At 47.6% G+C, this 23,189-nt stretch overlaps 1 protein-coding gene across 3 annotated transcripts in view; it reads right to left on the bottom strand.

The window, feature by feature from the left end:
- The window catches only part of MMEL1 (membrane metallo-endopeptidase-like 1), a 96,021-nt gene that overhangs the window by 49,884 nt on the left and 22,948 nt on the right, over nucleotides 1-23,189 (bottom strand). For 2 of the 3 annotated variants that reach the window (XM_015411138.1, XM_015411146.1), the window contains exon 2: nucleotides 20,140-20,303. In XM_015411138.1, the coding sequence (XP_015266624.1) occupies nucleotides 20,140-20,303 (164 nt within the window). Of the gene's footprint in view, nucleotides 1-20,139; nucleotides 20,304-20,508; nucleotides 20,967-23,189 lie in introns of those variants that run through there. The other variant, XM_015411131.1, reaches the window with a different exon arrangement.

Genomic DNA, 23,189 nt, shown 5'->3' with positions numbered 1-23,189 from the left:
CCTGCTCATCATTAAATGTTATACATGCATAACTGGCCACAGCTTTTTGTTTCTCCAGTTCAGCCGTGTCCCTCTCGCATTACTGAAATGCACGGGTGCACTGATAAAACACTGCAAAAAAGCAGTCTTAGCAGCCCATTACATGTGATTGCAGCAAGATGTTCTTTGTGTGGTGGTGAACAGATGCGCACCTGTATATCAGCCCCTTTGCACTGCACAAAATGAGTCTTAGTGTAGCCACAGATATGTTCACATCAAAATTACTATTCTCTTGTGCTTTCTTAGGGGACACAGGTAACTGGCAATGGGCGGGTTTACAAATCAATAGAAGTATCTGTGGCAAACTGTGCATGCTCCAATTACAGTTCTGAAGTTAACTTTGGAAACTTCTAGTTAAAGTAGAATTCAGGAAGAGTATGTACACATGAAGCTGTCTTATACTGAATCAGACCATCGGTCCGTCAAGGTCGGTATTGTCTTCTCAGCCTGACAGTGGTTCTCCAGGGTCTCAGGCAGAGGTCTTTCCCATTACCTCCTACCTGGTCCCTTAACTGGAGATCCCAGGGATTGAACCTGGGACCTTCTGCATGCCAAGCAGATGCTCTACCACTGAGCCACAGCCCCTTCCTTGGAATGCAGGGTCAAGGACAGATTTGGGGGAGGGAAGTCTCATCCCTAGTTGGTACTTGGTAGAGTCCCAGATACATCACAGGAAAGAAAGGTTAAAGCGCTTGGGGCTCTTTAGCTTGGAGAAACGAATGCCTGAGGAGTGACATGATCGAAGTTTCTAAGATGATGCATGGGGTACAGCAGACAGAGAAAGAAGTATTTTTCTCCCTTTCTCACAATACAAGAACTCGTGGGCACTCAATGAAATTGCTGAGCAGTCGGGTTAGAAGAGATAAAAGGAAGTCCTTCTTCACCCAAAGAGTGATTAGCACATGGAATTCACTGCCATAGGAGGTGGCGGTGGCTACAAGCCTGGACAGTTTCAAGAGGGAATTAGATAGGCACATGGAGCAGAGGTCCATCAGTGGCTATTAGCCACAAGGTATAGATAGGAACTCTCAGTCTGGGGCAAGGGATGCTCTGTATTCTTGTTGCTTTGGGGGGGGGGCAACAGTGGGAGGGCTTCTAGTGTCCTGACCCCATTGATGGACCTCCTGATGGCACTGGGTACTTTTGGCCACTGTGTGACAAAGTGTTGGACTGGATAAGTCATTGGCCTGATCCAGCATTGGTTTCTCTTATGTTCTTGTGTTCTTAAGTAACATAGCTCACTGGAAGTATTTGCTCCTAGGACAACTTCAAGGGAGAGCGAGTTCATCAGAATGGAGAGGAGCTCTATAACCAGTCCCTGGAGAGGAGCTCCACAACCAGTCACAAGGTGTTGCTCTTCTTTACACGACTAAGCATACTGCAGAATTATCTGAGTGTTCGTTCCAGTTAGAAAATCTCCCTGCCTCTCTTCCTCAGGTGACCAAGTCGTTCCACCTTTCATAATCTCCCCCTTGTTTACTCGCGGACAAACGAGTATGTCTTTGACCTTTTCAAAATGCTCCCATTTGGCAAACGGACAGAACTGGCTGCTGCGCATGGAAAAAACGATTCGGTAACGTCTCCGTCATGTCTTGTCGGAGGCTGTGATCATCGCTTCTTTGAAGGCTTCATGGTAAATCGTCAAGGAATAAACACCGTTATGTAAATGGCAAACAACGCCTCGGAGATACCTCCAAGTTGTGTCTGGATTCGCTGTTGTTAACTGTCTCCCGTTAAAGGTCAGCCATGAAAGTCCTCCTGGAAATCAGCACTCCACGATAAAAGGCACAGGTCGATCCCTGGCTTGTTCTGCCATTGGGCATGCGTGGGTTGTACATCCACCTGCCTATTCAAAGTCAGCTTTTGGTTTTTAGAGGCCACCTTAGGAAAGGAGCTGTGGTGGCTCAAGTGGTTAAGACGCTGAACTGCAGGCTGTGGAAGGTCAGTAGTTGAGCAGTTCGAGACCCGAGTGTATTGCATGATGGAGTGAGTTCCCATCTCTAGTTCCAGCCCCTGCCAACCTAGCAGTTCAAAAGCAAGAAATTGCAAGTAGATAAATAGGTACCACTTCGGTGGGAAGGTAACAGCGTTCCGTGCGCCTTGATGTTTAGTCATGCCGGCCACATGACTACGGAAATGTCTTCAGACAGCGCTGGCTCTTCGGCTTTGAAACGGAGATGAGCACCGCAACCCTAGAGTCAGATTCGACTGGCTTTCGAGCAAGGGAACCTTTACCTTTACTTTAGGAAAGTACCCATGGCGATCCCTTTTCATTTGTAAGAGATGGGGCATGCAAGAATCCTCTCATGCTTTCTTTGGGCTCTCTGTGCCAAGTGAGAACAATACACTGCAGGGAAGGTGTCAGGTAGAGATGCTTCCTAATGTCTCCTCATCCAACCCCCCCCCCCGATTTTAGAATTAGTGGATTACCTGGTCCGATTGGAACTGATGTTGTGACGCAGAGACAGGCAATGGCAAACCGCCTCTGAACGTCTCTTGCCTTGAAAACTCTACGGGGTCACCATAAGTCAGCTGTGACTTGATGGCCAACACAAGCGCACACGTTGGAACTGATGCATGATGATTCCTCGATTGTTGCACATTTTTTAAAGTCTTAATTTTGTACAGTACACTATCCACATTCGGCCACAGCTTTCCATTCATGTCTTTTTTCCTTAATGACATTAAAGGTAAAGGTAAAGGTTCCCTTGCTCGAAAGCCAGTCGAATCCGACTCTAGGGTTGCGGTGCTCATCTCCGTTTCAAAGCCGAAGAGCCAGCGCTGTCTGAAGACGTTTCCGTGGTCATGACTAAACACCAAGGCACACAGAACGCTGTGACCTTCCCACTGAAGTGGTCCCTATTTATCTACTTGCAATTTCTTGCTTTCGAACTGCTAGGTTGGCAGGAGCTGGAACTAGAGACGGGAGCTCACTCCGTCTTGCGGCACCCGAGTCTCGAACTGCTGAACTACTGACCTTCCACAGCCTGCAGTTCAGCGTCTTAACCACTTGAGCCACCGCAGCATTACATTAGCACCTGGTAATTTAGCACCACAGATCACTTGCACCTGGTAAAACACTATGAAACAAGCAACTCTGAAGTGATTGTATATATATGCCTGAAAACATGTCTGTTGTGGTGTTTTGCCAGTATGTAGGAGCACAAACATGGAATCCAACTTGATCATATAAAGGCCCCGGTCACACGAGCAAGATAATCCGGGGGAGAAGTGAGGCTTTTTGCTCCGGAGCAAAATCCGACGTTCTCCCGAGGCGCCGTGCCCAGGCCATCAGCCGCCGATCACACGGTGATGGTGAAGCATGGCAATGAAGCAGTACCGTGTTTGTGCGCGTGCGTGTTTGTGCGCATACCACAGAGGCTTACAAGAAAATATCCGGTGGGACGCGGACGGGCACCGGATGCGACAAGATACCAGCGCTTCTGTGATCAGATGCCTCCCAGCGCCCTGCGTTTTCTGAATAATACTATACTTTCCCAGCTACTTTTTAACTCTGCATCTTCGGCTGGACGCTACAGGTTGGAGATGGGTGCGCAACACTTGCCACATGTTGCCGTATGATCGCACCCTTTTAATCCACCCGGCAGTTGTGCCTCTCGCGCAGCAAATTCTCCGTATGACCAGGACCAAAGATTGCTATTTTATAATTTTGTATCTTTATGCACAATAACATGATCATATAAATATTGCTTTTTTGTAATGTTTTATCTTCATGCACAATAACTTGATCGTATAAAGATTGCTTTTTTGTAATGTTTTATCTTTATGCACAATAACATGATCATATAAATATTGCTGTTTTGTAATGTTGTACCTTTATGCCCAATGTGCATGAAGGGGAGGGGGAAGAGGAGAATGAACTAAAACTGTGTCAAACGGTATGTTCTAATTCCAGTATTAATTGTGAAAATTCTCCTGTTTAAAATGAGATGAAGCAGCCAGGGAATGCAAAACAAAACAGATTTCCAAAACAATAACAGAAGACAACTGGCGAAATCAGCTCATCTCTCGCTTGAGGGCCCTGGCAACTGCTTTATATCTCCAGCCACTGCAGCTGGCTCTGAAGCCAGTGCAGGTGGTACAGACAGTACTTCCTGAGAAGATCCTACATAGCAGAGCTGCTCTGCCAGCTAACATGGAAGAAAACCCCGCCAAGGTCGAATGGGGCACAGAATAGGATGCCCAGTTCCCTTGGAATTGGGAAGGCCGTGGCACAGCTGGCTCACTCAGGTGTAAAAAGGTAACCGTTAGCATGAAGCTTGGGCGGGTAGAAACGAGCCAACTGGCGCTGAAGAGAAAGCTCGGTGGCTTAGAGAGGCAAGGCTCCACCGACAAAAATTCCCTTTGCCCCCCCCCTTCCCCCAGTGCATTCAGAAGAGATGTCAGATGCTCGACTGGAACAGGTATGCAGTCAGTACAATTCAGTGCCATCTCACTAAGCACCTCAGGCCAGCCTGAGTGTTTGATAAGAAGTGAGCAATTTGAGGGCACTGCCTGCAATTTGCAATCAAACTGTGATTCAGACAGAGGCGCGCGATCACACAACTCTGATTAAAACCCAAACCGAGAAGCATTTTTGTGTGTGCAAGTCCTTATTAAATGTGGAGCTGCGGTGGCTCAAGTGGTTAAGACGCTGAACTGCGGGCTGTGGAAGGTCGGTAGTTCAGCAGTTCGAGACCCGGGTGCCGCATGACGGAGTGAGCTCCTGTCTCTAGTTCCAGCCCCTGCCAACCTAGCAGTTCGGAAGCAAGAAATTGCAAGTAGATAAATAGGGACCACTTCGGTGGGAAGGTCACAGCGTTCCGTGCGCCTTGGTGTTTAATCATGCCGGCCACATGACCACGGAAACATCTTCGGACAGCGCTGGTTCTTCGGCTTTGAAGCGGAGATGAGCACCGCAACCCTAGAGTCGGACTCGACTGGCTTTCGAGCAAGGGAAACCTTTACCTTTACCTTTTTACCTTATTAAATATTCTCAAAATGTTAGTATTCCAGCATCTGTATGCCCTTACAGCTTGCTAGGATGCTGCAGCTGGCACAGAAGGAAATAGACCTACCTGCTCACACAGCCTGGGATGGTGGGAAAGCATTGCATTGATACTTCAGGGACTTCACTCGTAAAGTCCCTGATTTGCTTTTGACTAGATGGGGAAGCCACTTCAACTAAAGAAGCTTTACATCACTCGGATCCTTCCCTGACCTGGATGACCCAGGCTAGTCGGCTCTAATCTCAAAAGCTAAGCGGGGCCGGCCCTGGTTAGACCTTGGATGGGAGACCACCCAGGAAGTCCAGGGTTGCTACGCAGAGGCAGGCTGTGGCAAACCCACCTCTGTTCATCTCTTGCCCTCAAAACCCTACAGGCAGGGCTATTTTTGCGCAGGAACGGAGTTCCGGCTGGGTCCCAAGTTGGCCACGCCCAGCAGGAACTCATTAGCATAATAGGCCACACCCAACAGCAGAAACTCATTAGGATTGGCTACAATTAGGGGTGTGTGGCCTAACATGCAAAAAGTCCTGGGTTTTGACGACAAACAAGGTAAAGAGAATAAGAAGCGAAAAGTAGGTGTGGCTGGATGACCACACGTCTGGCAGCATGGGGGTGTGGCCTAATATGCGAATGAGCTGTGCTGTCAGGGTGTGGCCTAATATGCTAATGAGTTCCTGCTGGGCTTTTTCTACAAAAAAAGGCCTGCCTACAGGGTTGCTGTAAATCAGCTGCGACTTGACGGCACTTTCCACCACAGCATGGATCCTCCAGCCAGTCAACCAAGGCACCCCCTGCCTTTCTTTTAGGGATGAAATGGTTCAGTTTATAAAATTGATCCAGAACTCACTCCATGGTCGAAATCCCATTCTTGTTCAGCTCTGGTTTAATGGGGACTAAGATTAATTTTGGACTTGGAGCTTGTGCGGTTTACTTTGTTTCTTCTCCATTAGAAACACGCAAGCGCCTTTCAGTAAAACCTTGCCAAAAAGCAAACTTGATACAATGGCACGGCGGGGATCGAGATGCTCCTTGTGCGCTGCTCTGCTGGCGTGTACATGTGCTCCTGTCCACTGGTAGAATACCACGCAAAAATGGATATGTACAGTCCATCAGTGCTCTATCAATGCCCATGTGCAGCTCAGTAACGGGAGATGGAAAGAACGGGATGCTGCTGGAAAATATGCATGAGCAGTGTTCTCTACAAAATTCAGAAATATACATGGAACAATGAAAGGTTACTAATGAGTGTGTGTGTGTAAAGTACTGTCACGTCGCATCCAACTTATGGCGACCCCAGCCAGGGGCTCTCAAGGCAAGTGAGAAGCAGAGGTGGTTGGCCATTGCCTTCCTCTGCAGAGTCTTCCTTGGAGGTCTCCCTTCCAAGTACCAACCCCAGCAAGGTACTTTCAAGGCAAGTGAGAAGCAGAGGTGGTTGGCCATTGCCTTCCTCTGCAGAGTCGTCCTTGGAGGTCTCCCTTCCAAGTACCAACCCCAGCAAGGGGCTTTCAGGGCAAGTGAGAAGCAGAGGTGGTTGGCCATTGCCTTCCTCTGCAGAGTCGTCCTTGGAGGTCTCCCTCCCAAGTACCAACCCCAGCAAGGGGCTTTCAGGGCAAGTGAGAAGCAGAGGTGGTTGGTCATTGCCTTCCTCTGCAGAGTCGTCCTTGGAGGTCTCCCTTCCAAGTACCAACCCCAGCAAGGGGCTTTCAGGGCAAGTGAGAAGCAGAGGTGGTTGGTCATTGCCTTCCTCTGCAGAGTCGTCCTTGGAGGTCTCCCTTCCAAGTGCCAACCCCAGCAAGGGGCTTTCAGGGCAAGTGAGAAGCAGAGGTGGCTGGCCATTGCCTTCCTCTGTAGAGTCTTCCTTGGAGGTCTCCCTTCTGAGTACTGACCCCACTTAGCTTCTGAGAGCTGACAAGACCAGGCTATACCCATGCCACCTTCCCTCCTTACTAATGGATGGGAGTTTTGATTTGGAAACAAGACCATGTGATTCAGAGTTCCAAAATTCCAGGGAGTAATTTGACAGAAAAGAATTTTGGAAGCATCCTTACTGCCTTGGACAGGGGTCGTTTCGTAGAAAAAGAGCTAGGGGAACTCATTAGCATAACTCAGAGGTGTGTCATAAGGCCACACCCCCTGACATCCCCGGAAGTGTCATGAGGGGCCCGGCGGTGGACCTGCAAGGCCGGCGGGAGTGCAAGGAAGCCCTGCGAAGGCCCTCCCTGGCCCCAGGCAGGCAGGGGTGGGGAGAGGCAGGGAGGGAGCAACTTACCCTCCCTCTTCTCCTGCCTCCTCCTGGCTGAATGAGGGCCGGAAGCGGGGCGGCCGGAAGCGGGGGGCGGGGCTTCGTCGTGTGCCCCGCCCCCTGTGCCTCACCCGGGGGAACTGCGATCCCCCGCGATCCGCCCCGAAATGACCTCTGGCCTTGGACAAGATAAAAAGACTGAATGCAACCAGAGTATGTTTTCAGTGCCTTTGAACAGACCTTTCCTTTGGAAGCATCGCCTAAGCCTGGTCCCCAGTAACTCTGTGATTCACGGCTTTAACAAAAACAAATTAAAGAATTTTTCAAGGGTTGAAGAAAAGTATGGAGCTATTTTTCTACCTGTGTCCAATGTTGTCTTTTATATCCCTCTACATGATTTCTGCTCATCTCGATACGGATTTCCTAACATTACAATCCTGAGTCTGGGGAAGGAGGTAACTTTAGAAATATGAGGCAAGAATCGTTTTCTGTTTACAGCCACCAAATGTAACGTAACTGTTCAGATCTAGTTTGCAAGGGTTATTGGAATGGTGTGTGAGAGAGACGTGTTAGCCCACCTCAGCCTTCCCAAACTGCAGCAGCAGAAATAATAAGACTCGTGTAGACATAATGTACAAGATGCACTTTGAACATTCAGAAAAGCATTCCTTTGGTGTTTAGCCACCTTCTGTTTCTGTGGCTGCCAGAACTGGGTCAGCCCAGAAATAAACATGGGCAGGGAGGCGGCGACATCAGACTCAGCGCAAGAGCAACCTGCCTGCCTCACTTGACGTTTCAAGAGATGGCGGGTCTCCCCCCCCCCCACGGGAGTTCTGGGGGACAGCTCTAGAAAAGGAGCCCTGTGACTACCACTCATGATACTGTGGCAGAGACCTTCAACCTTTCAAGAAAGACTCAGAAGCTTCTCACAGAAGATGGATCCCAAGAGACTGCCCCCATAGCTGTGGGCACCACAGCGTAATGGGAGACCCCTACAGGCAATTCTCGCCTTTGGGCAAATAATGATCTTTAAAGACATACATGGCCTAAGGATGAGGTAAATCCATTCCCTATGCCCCACTTGAGGACATGCCAAATCTAGTCTAAGCTCATCTAACCTTTATTTGCTATGGCGCCAAGACAGCATATCATTAACATCATACAAAACCGATATAGTTAAAATACAAATATACAAATATAAAAACCATGGTCTAAAAGAGTTGTGGGGTTGAATTTATTATTATTTATTTATTATTTATTATTTGTATTTCTATCCCGCCCTCCCCGTAGGCTCAGGGCGGCTTACAAGTCGTAGTACCAACTCATAACATAAAACAATACATACATTAAAAATTTTTTAAAACCAGTTATAATCATAGAAAAATATATTCAATACTCCTCGCATAAAAACCAAGATGGCCATCTCTTAAAATCTCATTCAAGTGCTCAACCTCCAGATTACTCTGTACCCAAATTCTAGTGCGTTGGTGGTGCCATGGCGTTGGTGGACACAGTAACAAGCTGCACAGAATTTAGCTACAGGTTTGGTGACGGTCTGATTATCATCTGACAATAAGTGACTGACAGAGTCAAAGTCCATCGAGCCAGGCATTTCCTTTCCCAAAGGGAAGATATATTTGGCTCAAACCAGCTTGTACCATGGGGCACCTGAGAATATGTTCAACAGTTTCGACTTCTCGCAAATCACATCGACAGAGACCGCTTTCCCACAGCCGCTGCTCTGCGCTCGCTCCTCTCTTTGCCCCGATGGTACGTGTCAATTTCCCACTCGAAGCCGCGTGGCCGCATTTCGACCCGTGGCTTCGCCCGATTTCCCCCGTGGTTTCGTGATCCTGTTTTTTGAGGATTACGAAACCGCGAGCAAAATCGGGCAAAGCCGCGGGTCGAAATGCGGCCACGCGGCTTCGAGTGGGAAATTGATGCGTCCCATAGCGGCAAAGAGAGGAGCGAGCGCAGAGCAGCGGCTGTGGGAAAGCGGTTAGAGTCTCTGGTCGAGAGGTATCTTCCTGCATCTCCCCTCAATGACAGCCGAGGGAAGGGCCGAGCATCTAGCCAAGGGAAAAGATTTTCTCATCTTGTGATCATCTCAGCTGGAAAGGTAATTAGGAGGGAGAAGTCGGTACCTGATTTGCTCAGACACTATGTAAGCTAGGCATCTGGCCAGGTCAAACTGACTCTTTTCTGTGTCCATTATTCTCTGCTTCAGCACTGTCTTGGCCTGTTCCCTTCCAAAGGCCAGAACTGCTTGGGGAGAAAGTCCCAGGAGATTGAGGTCCTTTCCACTCTTGGATCTCATCCCTGGTTTTATCAGTGTTCAACTCGGGACACAATACCTTGCATTTATCCCTGGATATAAAAGCACCTGTTAATCCCGGGACAAGTGTGGGGCGAAACCGGGGTGACCTCATTGTAATGTGGAAACAAAAAATACCCCCCCGAGATAATTACAGGGGTGAACTCACGTGTAGTGTAGAATGTAAGTTCAGGGACAGGTTTGAACGAGGATTTAAGGTCTAGTGTGGAATCACCCTTTGTTTCTTATGGACCACCCTCAGCCAAATCTGCATTGGGAAATTCCTGGAGATTTGGGGGGGTGCAGCCTGCAGAGGGCAAGGTTGGGGGGGGGACATCTCAGCGGGAATAATGCCATAGAGGCCACCCCTTCGAAGCAGACGTTTTCACCAGCGGAACTGTTCTCTATTGCCTGGAGAGTAGCTGTAATCCCAGAAGATATCTAGGCCCCACATGGAGGCTGGCAAACTTAAGACATGGACACTCTACCCTGGTACCAAATACGTGTATATGAACATAGATATGTCTGAGACCAAGCCATGGGAAACAACACCGCTACATCAAAGCCAAGAATCATTACCACCTTACACGGCTATTTTGGGGCAGGAACGCACAGGAACGGAGTTCCGGCTGGCTCCTGAGTTGGCCACGCCCAGCAGGAACTCATTAGCATAATAGGCCACACCCAACAACAGAAACTCATTAGGATTGGCTATATTAGGCGTGTGTGGCCTAACATGCAAAGGAGTTCCTGCTACAAAAATAGCCCTGGGTTTTGACAACAAACAAGGTAAACAGAATAAGAAGGGAAAGGTGGGCGTGGCTGGATGACCACACTTCTGGTGACATGGGGTGTGGCCTAATATGCTAATGTGCTGTGCTGTCAGGGGTGTGGCCTACTATGCTAATGAGTTTCTGCTGGTGGGTGTGGCCTGTTATGCTAATGAGTTCCTGCTGGGCTTTTTCTACAAAAAAAGCCCTGACCTTACACAATAAATAAGCACGGCTCCTCATTGTAAACCCCACTGAGCAGAAAACACTGCAATATCTTGTTGATGTTGTATCAAGCTAAACTTTGGCAGATCAAGAAATCCTCTTTTCGAAAAGCCGAGAATACATGCCCTTACCCCCCTTTGCAGCGCAGGCTGCACATTGGGCTTGCAGTCCCCCTTTGCAGATGGTTCCAGAAGGTTTTGCACTGAAAAACTTTGCTCCCCCAGTTTCCCCTCCCCCTTTTGGCCGATAGGAAATGTGAAGGAGTGCCCATAGCGGGGTGGGAGGGCAAGAGCAAACTATGGAGGGGGAAAATCAGAAGCAGCAGAATGAGAGAACCATTTCTGAGGGACCGTCTGGAGATGTTGTCTCCCAGGGTTGTTTTCTCAAAACTGGTTGGAGCCAGTTGATTGACCCTCATGCTTAGCAACAGCAGACACTCTCTCTCTCTCTCTCTCTCTCTCTCTCTCTTGTTTTCTCAAAACTGGTTGGAGCCAGTTGATTGACCCTCATGCTTAGCAACAGCAGACACTCTCTCTCTCTCTCTCTCTCTCTCTCTTCTCTCTCTCTCTCTCCCTCCCTCTCCCTCTCCCTCTCCCTCTCCCTCTCCCTCTCCTTACAACAGAAGTCGCATTCCCTGCACTTGGTTCCCAAAGCTGCTGCATATTTATCAGTGGAGACTCCATCAAGAACCTCTAGACATACGGAGTGGGATGCAGTCTGCCAAAGCATCCGTGATCAGGGGATTTCACAATTTTACATCAAAACTCCAGCTGTTCTCCTTTGGCACCCCCTGTGCCTCCAGTGCCCAAGTGGTACCATCTCCTCTCTCTCCAGCCCTGCTCGAAATCCATTTATTCTGCCCTGATCTTGTCAGATCTCGGAAGCTAAGCAGGGTCAACTGGGGTTAGTGTTCAGATGGGAGACCTCCTTGGAATACCAAGTTGGGAGGACAGCGGCAGGCTTTATTCAGCCACCTCTCTGAATACCCTCCCTGCCCCTGTAGGGGTCAGTCACCAGAGGTCAGTGTGACTTCCAGGTGCACACACACACACAAATACAAAAATAAAAAATAAAAATCCATTTCTTCTCTGAAGCCTTCTCTGTCTACAGTCCCCTCTCACGTAGGGTTCACAGAAATACCTGGAGATTTGGGGGCGGAGCCTGGGGAGGGCAGGTTTGGGGAAGCGGAAGGACCTTAGCTGGCTACAATGCCAGAGAGTCCAGCCTTCCAAGAAGCCATTTTCTCCAAGGGAAATGATCTCCGTCATTTGGAGTTCAAATGTAATAACTGGACGTCTCCAGGTCTCTCCTTAAGGTTAGTAAACCTACTCCCACATCAGCTATATGGTGCAACCTCTTTTTCTTTCAAATGTCAACTCAAAGTCCATATTTTGGTTGAGGACGGCAATGGTTTTCCATCATGGCTTGCACCCTCCCCTGCTCTCCCATCATTTTTCGGCCTCCTCTTTACCCCACCTACGATGCAGCAACACAGTCGAGAATGGGTTTAAGGAGAGATCAGTAACGCCATTTTGAGAGAAGTAGAAGCAGAAGAGGAGGAGGAGGAGGAGACTGGAATTATACCCCGCCCTTCACTACCTGAAGGAGTCTCAGAGCGGCTTACAAACTCCTTTCCCTTCCCCTCCCCACTACAGACACCCTGTGACGTAGGTGGGGCTGAGAGAGCTCTGAGAGAACTGCCCTTGAGAGAACAGCTCCGAAAGAACTTATGACTGACCTAAGAATGCAATGAATTGTTATTTATTAATTTTAACTTGTTCTGTTTGAAGTTTTAACTTTTGTTGTACATCACCCAGAGCTCTGTGTACACAGGGACTGGGTGATTAACAAATTTAAAGTACAAATAAATAAATAAATATTTTCCATGATGTACTTTTTCCCTGTGGTCTCCTCCCAGAAAACCTACATAATGCCATCTCTCTTTCCTTCCTTCAAACCCCAGCTCAAAGTCCACATCTCCTACAAAGCCTTTTGGCTTGCATCCTCTTCAATCCCCAGAATACCCCAAACAGGCTATTAGGATAGTCAGCTTGTGTAAAAGGTTTTCTATTCTAAGTTGGCAAGTACCACTTCCTTCCAAAGAGCAAACCTGATATATATATGATTTGGTCAAGATTCTTTCGTATTTTTGTGAACAAAAATTCTACTTTGTGATTTACTGGCGTTAAAACTGTGAACAAGCGATTTGGCTGCTGTATAAATTAGTTTGCTCTGGAGCCCTCCTTCCTGAGCGAAGACAAAAATGTGTGAGCCAGAGGCTAAAAAACTGTGAGCTAGCTCACACTAACTCAGCTTAGAGGGAACACTGGTTATGGTTACCCTAACAGAAACCCTAACCCTAACAGAAACCCTAACCCTAACACAAGCTCCACCCCCAAAATCTCCAGGTATTTCCCAACCCAGAGCTGACAACTCTATCTATAATTATGACCAAAGGCCGAATAGTTTTATTAAAAAACAATACAAATCCATACTATGAAAACCACAACACTTTCAAAGAAAGCACATTTACATTCATTGCAACCCAGAAAAACGTCTAGTATATTTTTATTTGTAAAATCAGCTCTTTGTGAAAAAGCTCACTGAAAGAGAATGCCCACACACAGAAGGGCATACATGCTGCTAATTCCAAATTGGCTTTGGTAATCCATGGTACACGGGCAGCAAGTGAAAAAGTCATTGTACAAACAGACCTGACCTGGATGGCCAAGGCTAGCCATATCTCACAAACTAAGCAAGATCAGCCCTGGTCAGTACTTGGATGAGAGACCAGCAAGGATGTTGAGGGTTGCTATGCAGAGGCAGGCAAGGGCAGACCACCTATTTTCATCTCTTGCCTTGAAAACCCTACGGGGTCACCATAAACCAGCTGCAACTTGATGGCAAAAAAAAAGAAGCCGCAGAATGTGGAAACAGATATCAGAAGCACAGTTGCCCCAAAGGCCAAAAACACCTGATAGCTTCTGGGGAAAAGGCAAATCTTTGGCATGAGGCTTTCCCCCCTCTGGGTGAGCATTTGCCCACCTTTTCTTATATGCCCGACTTTTGACAGTGCAACCTGAGGTTCTATACTTTCTCAAGGATGCTTGTTTTGCCGCGCCGAAGCAAAATTTTCAATTTCAGATGCATCTTTGCCTTTTGACCCAAAACCTGAGAATCCCTGCATCATCTCAGCCACTGACAATCTCTCCTTCTCAAGAACGTCCGCCACCCTATTTTCCTTGGAAGCCGATGATGGGTCTACGCTACAGCATGATGAATGCCAGCTGGTTGTACCAGGGCTTACTTATTTGGAGGGGCAAAAAAGCACTGGGCCTCAGTGTCACTGGGATATTTTTACTCGCATCACCATGGGGAACAGATATAAATATGTGTAAACTTTCTGCACAGTGTTACTAAATGTCAGACCCTGGGAGGATTATGTTAACTCTGATAACGTTGTGTGTGTTTGTGTGTATATGTTTCCAACAGTTGAACTTAGATTTTTGTTTTTTAATTTGGGTACGCATTTTTTCATAATCTGCTATTTTTAGCTTTTGCATCATAAACGTAAACCCTCAAAAAGTTTGTTTGCCCAGTCTTTATCCTAGAATGATCCGCTCCTGAACAACTGCGGCTGGGTGACTAAATCCATTTCTCTTTCTACATGTACCCCTAAAAGTAAAGGTAAAGGTTCCCTTGCTCGAAAGCCAGTCGAGCCCGACTCTAGGGTTGCGGTGCTCATCTCCGTTTCAAAGCCGAAGAGCCAGCGCTGTCCGAAGACGTTTCCGTGGTCATGTGGCCGGCATGACTAAACACCAAGGTGCACGGAACGCTGTTACCTTCCCACCGAAGCGGTACCTATTTATCTACTTACAATTTCTTGCTTTCAAACTGCTAAGTTGGCAGGAGACATGTACCCCTAGTGGGTTCTAAAATCTTAGATAGCAGCAGTTTGGAGTTGGGCTACAGACACCCTTCTCTGTAAATTGACACCAACAGAAGTAAGACTGACAGACAAGACAAGCAGGGCTTGTTTGAATTCTGACGTATTCCCTGCAGATCACACATGAAGCTGCCTTCATCTGAATCAGACCACTGGACTCCATCAAGGTCAGTTTTCTCTATTCAGATTGGTAGCGGCTCCCCAGGTCTCAGGAAGAGGTCTTTTACAGCATCTGCTGCCTAGGCCTTTCAACTGGAGATACTGGGGGTTGAACCTGGGACCTTCTACATGCCAAGCAGAGGCTCTTCCATTGAGCCACAGCCCCTCCCCATGTTCATCATACCCCATTTCTTCTGCCATTCCTGTGAAAACTACTGTGTTCCATGCAGGTTTTGCATTCCATTCCCCTCTCCCCAGCCTTATCTGAGCTACCTGTCTATTTCATGGTGGATTACTGATTTGTGGATTGCTACTTTTGCTGGTTTTAAATGGTGAGTGTTTAAAAACAATATTTTCCTGTTTAAATAAACTATTATTGTATTGCTGTTCTTTTCTGCTTTTAGCCTGGTGTTAGTTGTTGCTTTGGACGGTAAAATACTTGTGTTTTTTTTCTTTCTTTCTGTATTTGCTGTTTTAATTTCACATTGCTGCCCTGAGTACCAGTAAAAAAAGTAAGCTATAAACATCTCCAAGACCAGTGGCTCTAAAAATGCAATGCAAAAAGCAATGCAATAACTGCTTGCAAATCTACCCGCCGAAGCAGCCATTTTCTCTAGGGGAGCTTATCTTTAAAATCTGGATATTAGCTGTAAATCCAGTAGATCTCCATAAATTCCACCTGGAGGCTGATGACCCTATGCTATAAACATCTCCAAAACCAGTGGCTCTCAAAATGCAATGCAAAATGCAATGCAATAACTGCTTGCAAATCTACCCGCTGAAGCAGCCATTTTCTCTAGGAGAGTTTATCTTTAAAATCTGGAGATTGGCTGTAAATCCAGTAGATCTCCATAAATTCCACCTGGAGGCTGATGACCCTATGCAACAGGGGCTCAATCAGAAGTGGTGTACCCAAATAGCTGGAATTAACAAGTAGTTCCCAAAAGGTACAGTAAGGCTGCGGTCACACTGGCGGCTTGGCGTGGTATGGTGGCGCCTCAAATCGTACCAGTTCAAAGTGTAGCAGAGCATTCCATCCAGACCACACACCCAGTGGCATGGCCAGCCCATGGGGGAGCATCCACATTAGCGTTGAATTTCAACCACGGGACAAGCCGTAAGGGTGAGTTTTATTTAAATGCAGGTGGGTGGATGCAGACATGTGCCATGCACACATGCGCATATAGGCAGCAATGTTAAAAAAAAACAGTGGTGGAAACGGATCTGCAAGTTCAGATGTCCCTTCCAGGTCCCTTTCGCTGCAGGAGAGTTCGGATGTCAGAAAACCGGGAGGGAACTGCGAACAAACTTAATACTGGACTTTCCCTGGTATCTGTTTATTATTCCACTTCCATTGTGGAACAGCATGGGCTGCTGACGACTGCGCCACAGGAGGCAGATGTTCTCATCTGCCCATTTATTCAGCTCAGGTAATGCTACTACAGCGCCACAAACTGTGCATGTGACCGCAGCCTAAGTTTAGAAGCAAATTCCACTTCAAGAAGTTTGAGAACCGCTATCTTAAGCAAGCAAATCTACCGCCCCAAACGCTCCTGTTTTTAGATGTTAAACAACTGGTCACATGGAACAGGGCTTTCTCGGCTCTTTCTCAAGGAAACCCACCGTCTTTTGGCTCTTTTAGGCTATGAGTTCAGTATCTGGCTGCCACCTCCTTTTAAGTCTTTTATGATGTACAGGGTCCTACTTCTTTTCATTACAGTTCTTTTGCTTGCTTGCTTTCTTTTTGCTGTCAGGTCATAGCCAACTCATGGTGACACCGTAGGGTTTTTTTTTAAGGTAAGAGAGGTTCAGAGGTGGCTTGCCACTGCCTGCCTCTGCCTAGTGACCCTGGACTTCCTTAGGGTCTCACATCCAAATACTAACCAGGGTTGACCTTGCTTAGCTTCTGAGATCTGATGAGATTTGGGCTAGCCTGGGCTATCCAGGTCAGGGTTTTAGTGACATTACCATCTCTTTCCTAATTATTTGTAACACTAAGCTATATATGATATACAGTGACATGTAATTTTGCCCCAACTTCCAATTTTAATTGTTTTACTAATCCAGATTAGGGAACCTCCTGAGATTCTATAGTTTTAAATCATCTGTTGTTGTATCCAGAGGGGAGTTGATGCATTATGTATCCTCCAGGTCCCAGAAAACTTCAAACATTATTCAAAGCACTGTACATTCATGGTTTGCTGACACTTCATGTTCCTTCAGTGCTTTAATACACTTTCCCTCCATTACTAATGTCATTGGTAAAACACGGCAAGAAAGCAATTTACCAAGTGTTTTTGTGTGTGGTGTTTTACCAATCAAGGCACATTTGTTGATGCTTGCCTCTTCATGCAATCATGCATATGATCACATCGAGATCATTTTTGGGGGTAAAAAGGTAAAGTGTTATTAATGTGTGCATGCCCATCACTAAGGCAGAGGAGGAAAAGATGCACATGAATGGAAGGAATTTAAGTCTTCGTCATACTGCACATGATGTAATTCCAGAATTAATTTAAGATATACTCCTAGTTAAACCAGGGCAGCCAAAGGACAGAGCAGATCACTTGATATGGCTATAACCTTTATAAAAACTTGAGCTGACAAATTAAACTTGTGTTCTATTTTGAACACCATGAGGATGCTGGAGCAGCTATACATGGCAAAATGCCACACACACACCATTTGCAACAGTTTTGAGTTCCTTCTGGTTCTCCTAATATTACTACTCTGCACTGATAAAACATTGCAAAAAAATAAATAAAGCAATTCTGATGTGCCTGCAGGTACAACTGCATCAAGATATTTTTGTGTGGTGTTCTACCAATGTGCGCCAATACTCTGCAACTGGTAAAATGCCACACGGAACAAATATTGATGTGGTCATAAGTATGATCAACTATTTGCAGTGCTTTATTAATGCACATCACAGCAGAAAGGGTACAAATGTACAAAAGGGACCGAAATCTGCGACAAACTGAATATTTCATATCTGGAATTAGTTTCAGAGATTCTTCAGGTCAAGCCATTTTAGGGAACTTTGAAGAATAGTAAAGGAACAGATGGGGTGAAAATATGCTAATTCCTCCTTAAGATTCTCTTTCAGTGTTTTTCTCCATTGGGGAAGGGGGTTGGATTTTTCTCCATAGGGAGAAAAACAGCTGGGGGGGGGGGAAGAGGGGGTTGAGTGGGGGGAAAATGGCCTGGGGGAAAAGGGTTAAGAATTTCTTCCCCAAGTTCCTGGTCTTTGACTCCGTCTGGCAGCATCTCATGGCAGCTTTTCATTGAAAACAAACAAACAAACCCATCAGAGGACATCGCCGTCCACCCCATGAAATCTGAACATCAGCTGCAGCGAGAGTCTATATACAAACGAATCCAGAGCCGTGGGGGGATACGGGCGAAACATTTGGATCGGCACGAACATTTACGGTTAAAATTGGAAAGGGAGTATGAACGCAAAAAGAGAGCGAGAGGGGGGAGGCAATCGACCTCTGTAAAAATTCAAACACAAAACTAATTGTCACCGATACTTTTCTGGTCTGAAAGGAGTCGCTCTTGGATGCATAACGGAAAAATGTCTGGTTCGATGTTGACCGTCTAAGCTCCACGGTCTGACCCGTTCCATAAATTTTAAGAAGCCCCTGGAGGCCACATCTTGAGCATGCTGACGCTTTATTGGCATGAAAGTCATAGATGTCACTGGGGGTGCTATTACATTCGGAGCTGTCTCTCCAATACCTCATCAACGCCTTCCAAAGGCAGCTTTTAAAGGTAGAATAAATACAGTCTCTCTCTCTCTCTCTCTCTCCCCCTGCCGCAGCCATTCTAGTGTATGTGCTTTCTGTGTGGGTGTTACTTTAAAAACTCTCCTTTCTAATGACAGACTGCCTCTGACTTTCTGCAAAAGATACCAAATTACACAGTTCACAGGCCCGCCTGAAGCATGGCTGTGTTGGATTTCATAGCATTATCCCCCCTCTAAACAAACAAACAGGTTCCCTTCTGCCTCCAGACAGAACCCTTCAAACTGCTGATCACAGGTGAAATCGTCCATACAGACAGGCTTTGTCAAGCAGCTTGCCGAAAGAGAGCTTGTTAGCCCAGTTCAGCTTTCCCAGATCAGTCTGGGGGACTTGAACATGCAGATGAACATATGAGGCTGCATGATGCCAAATCTCAGATGACTGGTCCATCCAGTTTGGGACTGTCTAGGGTGACTGACAGCAGCCCTCCAGGGTATCGGGCAGAGAAGGGTCCTTCCAAAAACCAGCTCTCTCAGAACCTTTAAATATATGTACCAGGGACTGGATCTGCATACTCTGCCTCTGAATCTCGGATAATCTTGAATATTATTGCTGCCTTCATTTCCCCCACCCCTCAGGAACTTCCCATGAGAGCGAGGATTTGAAACTGAAAGACTTAATCAAAGACGTGGGATCTCATCTTTCTCTTCTTGCCTGGTAATTTGGGTCATTCTGCTAGAAAGCGTGAACTGTGTAACTAACAGCCAACTGAGCCCTTGTTAAAAGTGAGCCTGTGATCACTCAGGGGCTCTTCCCCTCATTTTTAAGCTCCTTGCAAGTCAAGATTTACGTCTTGAGCTTGAAAATACAGGGGGGGGGGTTTAACATATCTCAAGGTGCCTTTAACAAAAGGCCTTGGGAGGATGATTTTGTAAGTAGACTCAGAAACCAGTTTACCTGGAAGGGGAAGACAAGCAGTGTTCCCTCTAAGCTGAGTTAGTGTGAGCAAGCTCACAGTTTTTTAGCCTCTGGCACACACGTTTTTGACTTCGCTCAGGAAGGAGGTGGCTCCAGAACAAACTCATTTCCGCAGTGGCCAAATTGCTCGCTCACAATGTAGAATTTTTGCTCACGAGACTCCACAGCTTAGAGGGAGCATTGAAGACAACGTGTCGTGCGTTCAGAAGGTCTCGGATTCTGTTTCTGGCATCTCAAGGTAAAGAGTCTCGGACAGCAAGGGTGAGGAAAGACCTCTCTGGGGCTTTCACCTTGCAGGGTGGCTCTACTACTGAGCGAGGACTCACATGAACACACACAAAGCTGCTTCGTACTGAATCAGACCATGCGTCCATCAAAGTCAGTGTTGTCTACTCAGACTGGTAGCCGCTCTCCAGGGTCTCCGTCGGAGGTCTTTCACATCACCTACAGTCTGATCCTTATTGGAGATGCCGGGGATTGAACCTGGGACCTTCAACATGCCAAGCTGATGCTCTACTAGTGAGCCACAGTCCCTCCCCTGGAGAGTGGCCGCTAGTCAGAACAGAGAATAAGAGCAAGATGGACCCATGGTGTGGTTCGGGGCACGGTGGTTCATAAGTAACGGTAGCCCTTTTTCTCAGCACTGCAGGTGGCACCCCTACACCTGTAAACCTTGGAAGAAGCCAGAAAAGACACCAGGAGTTTCCTTACCTCTGCCGCTGGAGTACAGGAAGATGAGCGCCACCACGGCACAGGTCATGAGGACCAGAAGCACCGCCAGGCCGATTGTGACAAAGCTCCAGGACTTCTGCCCAGGTCTGGTTGATTTCTCCACAATATCCATTTGGCTTTCCGATTTCCCCATGATGGTCACTCTAAAGGAGAAGGGGACATCATGATTAGAGCCACGGGTTGGCCTCCCGAATGGGCAGGAGTGCGCTAGATCCAAAAGACCGTCAGCAGAACCGGAGGCGGGGAAGCAGGCGAGATGGTGGCTTGGAAGCAGGAGCGAGCACGGAAAGAGGAGGGGAAAAAGAAGAAGAAGAAGGAAAAGAGAACAGAACACCGATCAATAATTACATGTATTTATCCATTTGGTTATCCACAGATTTCCCAACCTCATTCTCCATCTTCGGCTCCTGAAGACCCGTGCGCTCTGAGCAAATCAGCGTCCAAAGACAGACAGTCAGACAGACCTCTTTGGTCTCTGAGAGGAGAGCCTTCACCCTTGGCCGGAGACAGCTCCCCCTCCCCTCTGGCACTGGAGCGTCTCCCCTGCTGCTGCTGCTTAGGGAGGGGAATCTTATCTCCAAGGAGGAGACCTGGAGAGTCCCATCGGCTGGTGCTAAAAGGTGGTGGTTCCAAACCGGGTCCCACCGGGGGCTGAGCTAGCAGGAGACGCAGCAGCCTGCCAGCATGCTGGTGCTGTGGGGGAACAGCCGGCCGGCCGGTGCGCTGGGTCTCCCAACCTCCAGCCCCTCCGTCTTCCCAAGTCCATGCCAAAACTTCTCCGCTCAGCCTTGTGCTCGTGTGCTGCCGCTTCCTTCCAGCAAATGAGCCCAAGAAGGAGGAGGAGGAGGAGGAGGAGGAGGAGGAGGGAGGGAGGGAGGGAGGGAGGATTTTTTGTAATCGCACAGCACATAAACAGCAAGTGGCGGAAGAAAGACACACACAGCAGCGTCTGCAGCTGGCTCTTTAACTTTTCTCTCACCTGCCTGCAGGGATGCTCTTTCTCCGCTCTGCCAAGCCTGAGCAAACTGTGCTTTTGATCAAACTGCGGTGGGAGGTGGCTGGAGCACTAAAATATCCCCATCCCTGCCTTTTGGATTCACAACACACACACACACACACACACACACACCCCTCATTGTACCTTTCAGTTTGGTGTAGTGGTTAGGTGTGTGGACTCTAATCTGGGAGAACCGGGTTTGATTCCCCACTCCTCCACTTGCACCTGCTGATGTGACCTTGGGTCAGTCACAAGCTCCGGCACAGCTGTTCCTGAAAGAGCAGTTTGTGTCAGAGTTCTCTCAGCCCCACCCACCTCACAGGGTGTCTGTTGTGGGGAGGGGAAGGGAAAGGAGTTTGTAAGCCGCTCTGAGACACCTTTGGGTAGTGAAGGGCGGGGTATGAATCCAATCTTCTTCTTCATATCAGGTATTGAAATAGGCAGCAATTCTCATTCATTCTCCCTGGAAATGCTAAAGTAGGAAGTTGGCCGCAATGGTGATGAGCTAGCTCCTTAATATGACATAGTCTGAGATGTGTAGCAGTGACAGCTAGAGTGGTGTAGTGGTTAAGAGGGTCAGACTAGTATCTGGGAGACCCAGGTTCGAATCTCCACTCGTGCCATGGAAGATTGCTGGGCGACTTTGGGCCGGTTGCACTCTCTTAGCCGGACCTGCCTCACAGGGCTGTTGTGAGGACAAAATGGGGGGGCAGGAGGAGGATGTAAGCTGCTTAGGGTACCCGTTGGAGAGAAAGGCAGGGTATACATGAAATAAAGAAATAAACATCTGGAATGTATGAGTGGTGGTCTGTGTGAGAAGGTCACATTTAGCATCCAGTTTCACCGGATGAGTTCCTGAACCTTCCTTCTTGTGGCAACCTAAGAACAACTCTGCTGAACTGGAAGGACGTCAGAAGAAGAAGAAGAGATTGGATTTATACCCCGCCCTTCACTACCCGAAAGGAGTCTCAGAGCGGCTCACAAACTCCTTTCCCCCTCCCCACCACAGACACCCTGTGAGGATGGAAGGGGCTGAGAGAGCTCTTTCAAGGGCTGCTCTTGAGAAAACAGTTCTGAGAGAACTTGTCACTGACCCAAGGTCACACCAGCAGCTGCATGTGGAGGAGTGGGGAATCAAACCCAGTTCTCTCAAATTAGAATCCACACTACCAACCACTACACCAAACTGGCTCTCAGAAGAGCCCAGTTGGATGAATCCAAAGGTCCTTCTAGCCCTATACCCTGCTTCTAGCAGTGGCCAAACAGAGTTCCCAGAAGGCAACCAAGAAGGGCACGGTGGCCAATATCTTCCCCTCTTGTACCCCCACCTCCACATCACATTGTTTTCCAACTTGAACATGGAAGTTCTATTTAGCCATCACCAGGATTGTCGTATTCTAAAAAGCAAAATAGAGGACATATTTCCCGACTAGTGATTACAATGACAAATCAAGTGGTTAAGACGCTGAACTGCAGGCTGTGGAAGGTCGGTAGTTCAGCAGTTCGAGACCCGAGTTGCCGCATGACGGAGCGAGCTCCCGTCACTAGTTCCAGCTCCTGCCAACCTAGCAGTTCGAAAGCAAGAAATTGCAAGTAGATAAATAGGGACCACTTTGGTGGGAACAGCGTTCCGTGCGCCTTGGTGTTTAGTCATGCCGGCCACATGACCACGGAAACGTCTTCGGACAGCGCTGGCTCTTCGGCTTTGAAACGGAGATGAGCACTGCAACCCTAGAGTCGGATTCGACTGGCTTTCGAGCAAGGGAACCTTTACCTTTTTTTTTTTTTTACTATTTAAGGTGTGGTAATTGCTACCAACTAGGAATATTCCTAACCTTCCAACTCCAAAAGAGGACATTTTCATCAGTTTCTTTTAAAGAGCCCAAAAGAGGACAAACACCAAAAACAGAGGACATGTCCTCTAAACAGAGGACATCTGGTAACCTTGTCATCTCTGTCCATAGTATTGATGGACTCTGCCTTGACCAGGATGGTCCACGCTAGCCCAGTCTCCTCGGAAGCTAAGCAGGGT

Source organism: Gekko japonicus, unplaced genomic scaffold (genome assembly GCF_001447785.1).
Source record: "Gekko japonicus isolate JY-2015 unplaced genomic scaffold, Gekko_japonicus_V1.1 scaffold411, whole genome shotgun sequence".
In the NCBI taxonomy this organism is placed as follows: Eukaryota; Metazoa; Chordata; class Lepidosauria; order Squamata; family Gekkonidae; genus Gekko; species Gekko japonicus.
This window is presented reverse-complemented; position numbering and strand designations above follow the sequence as displayed.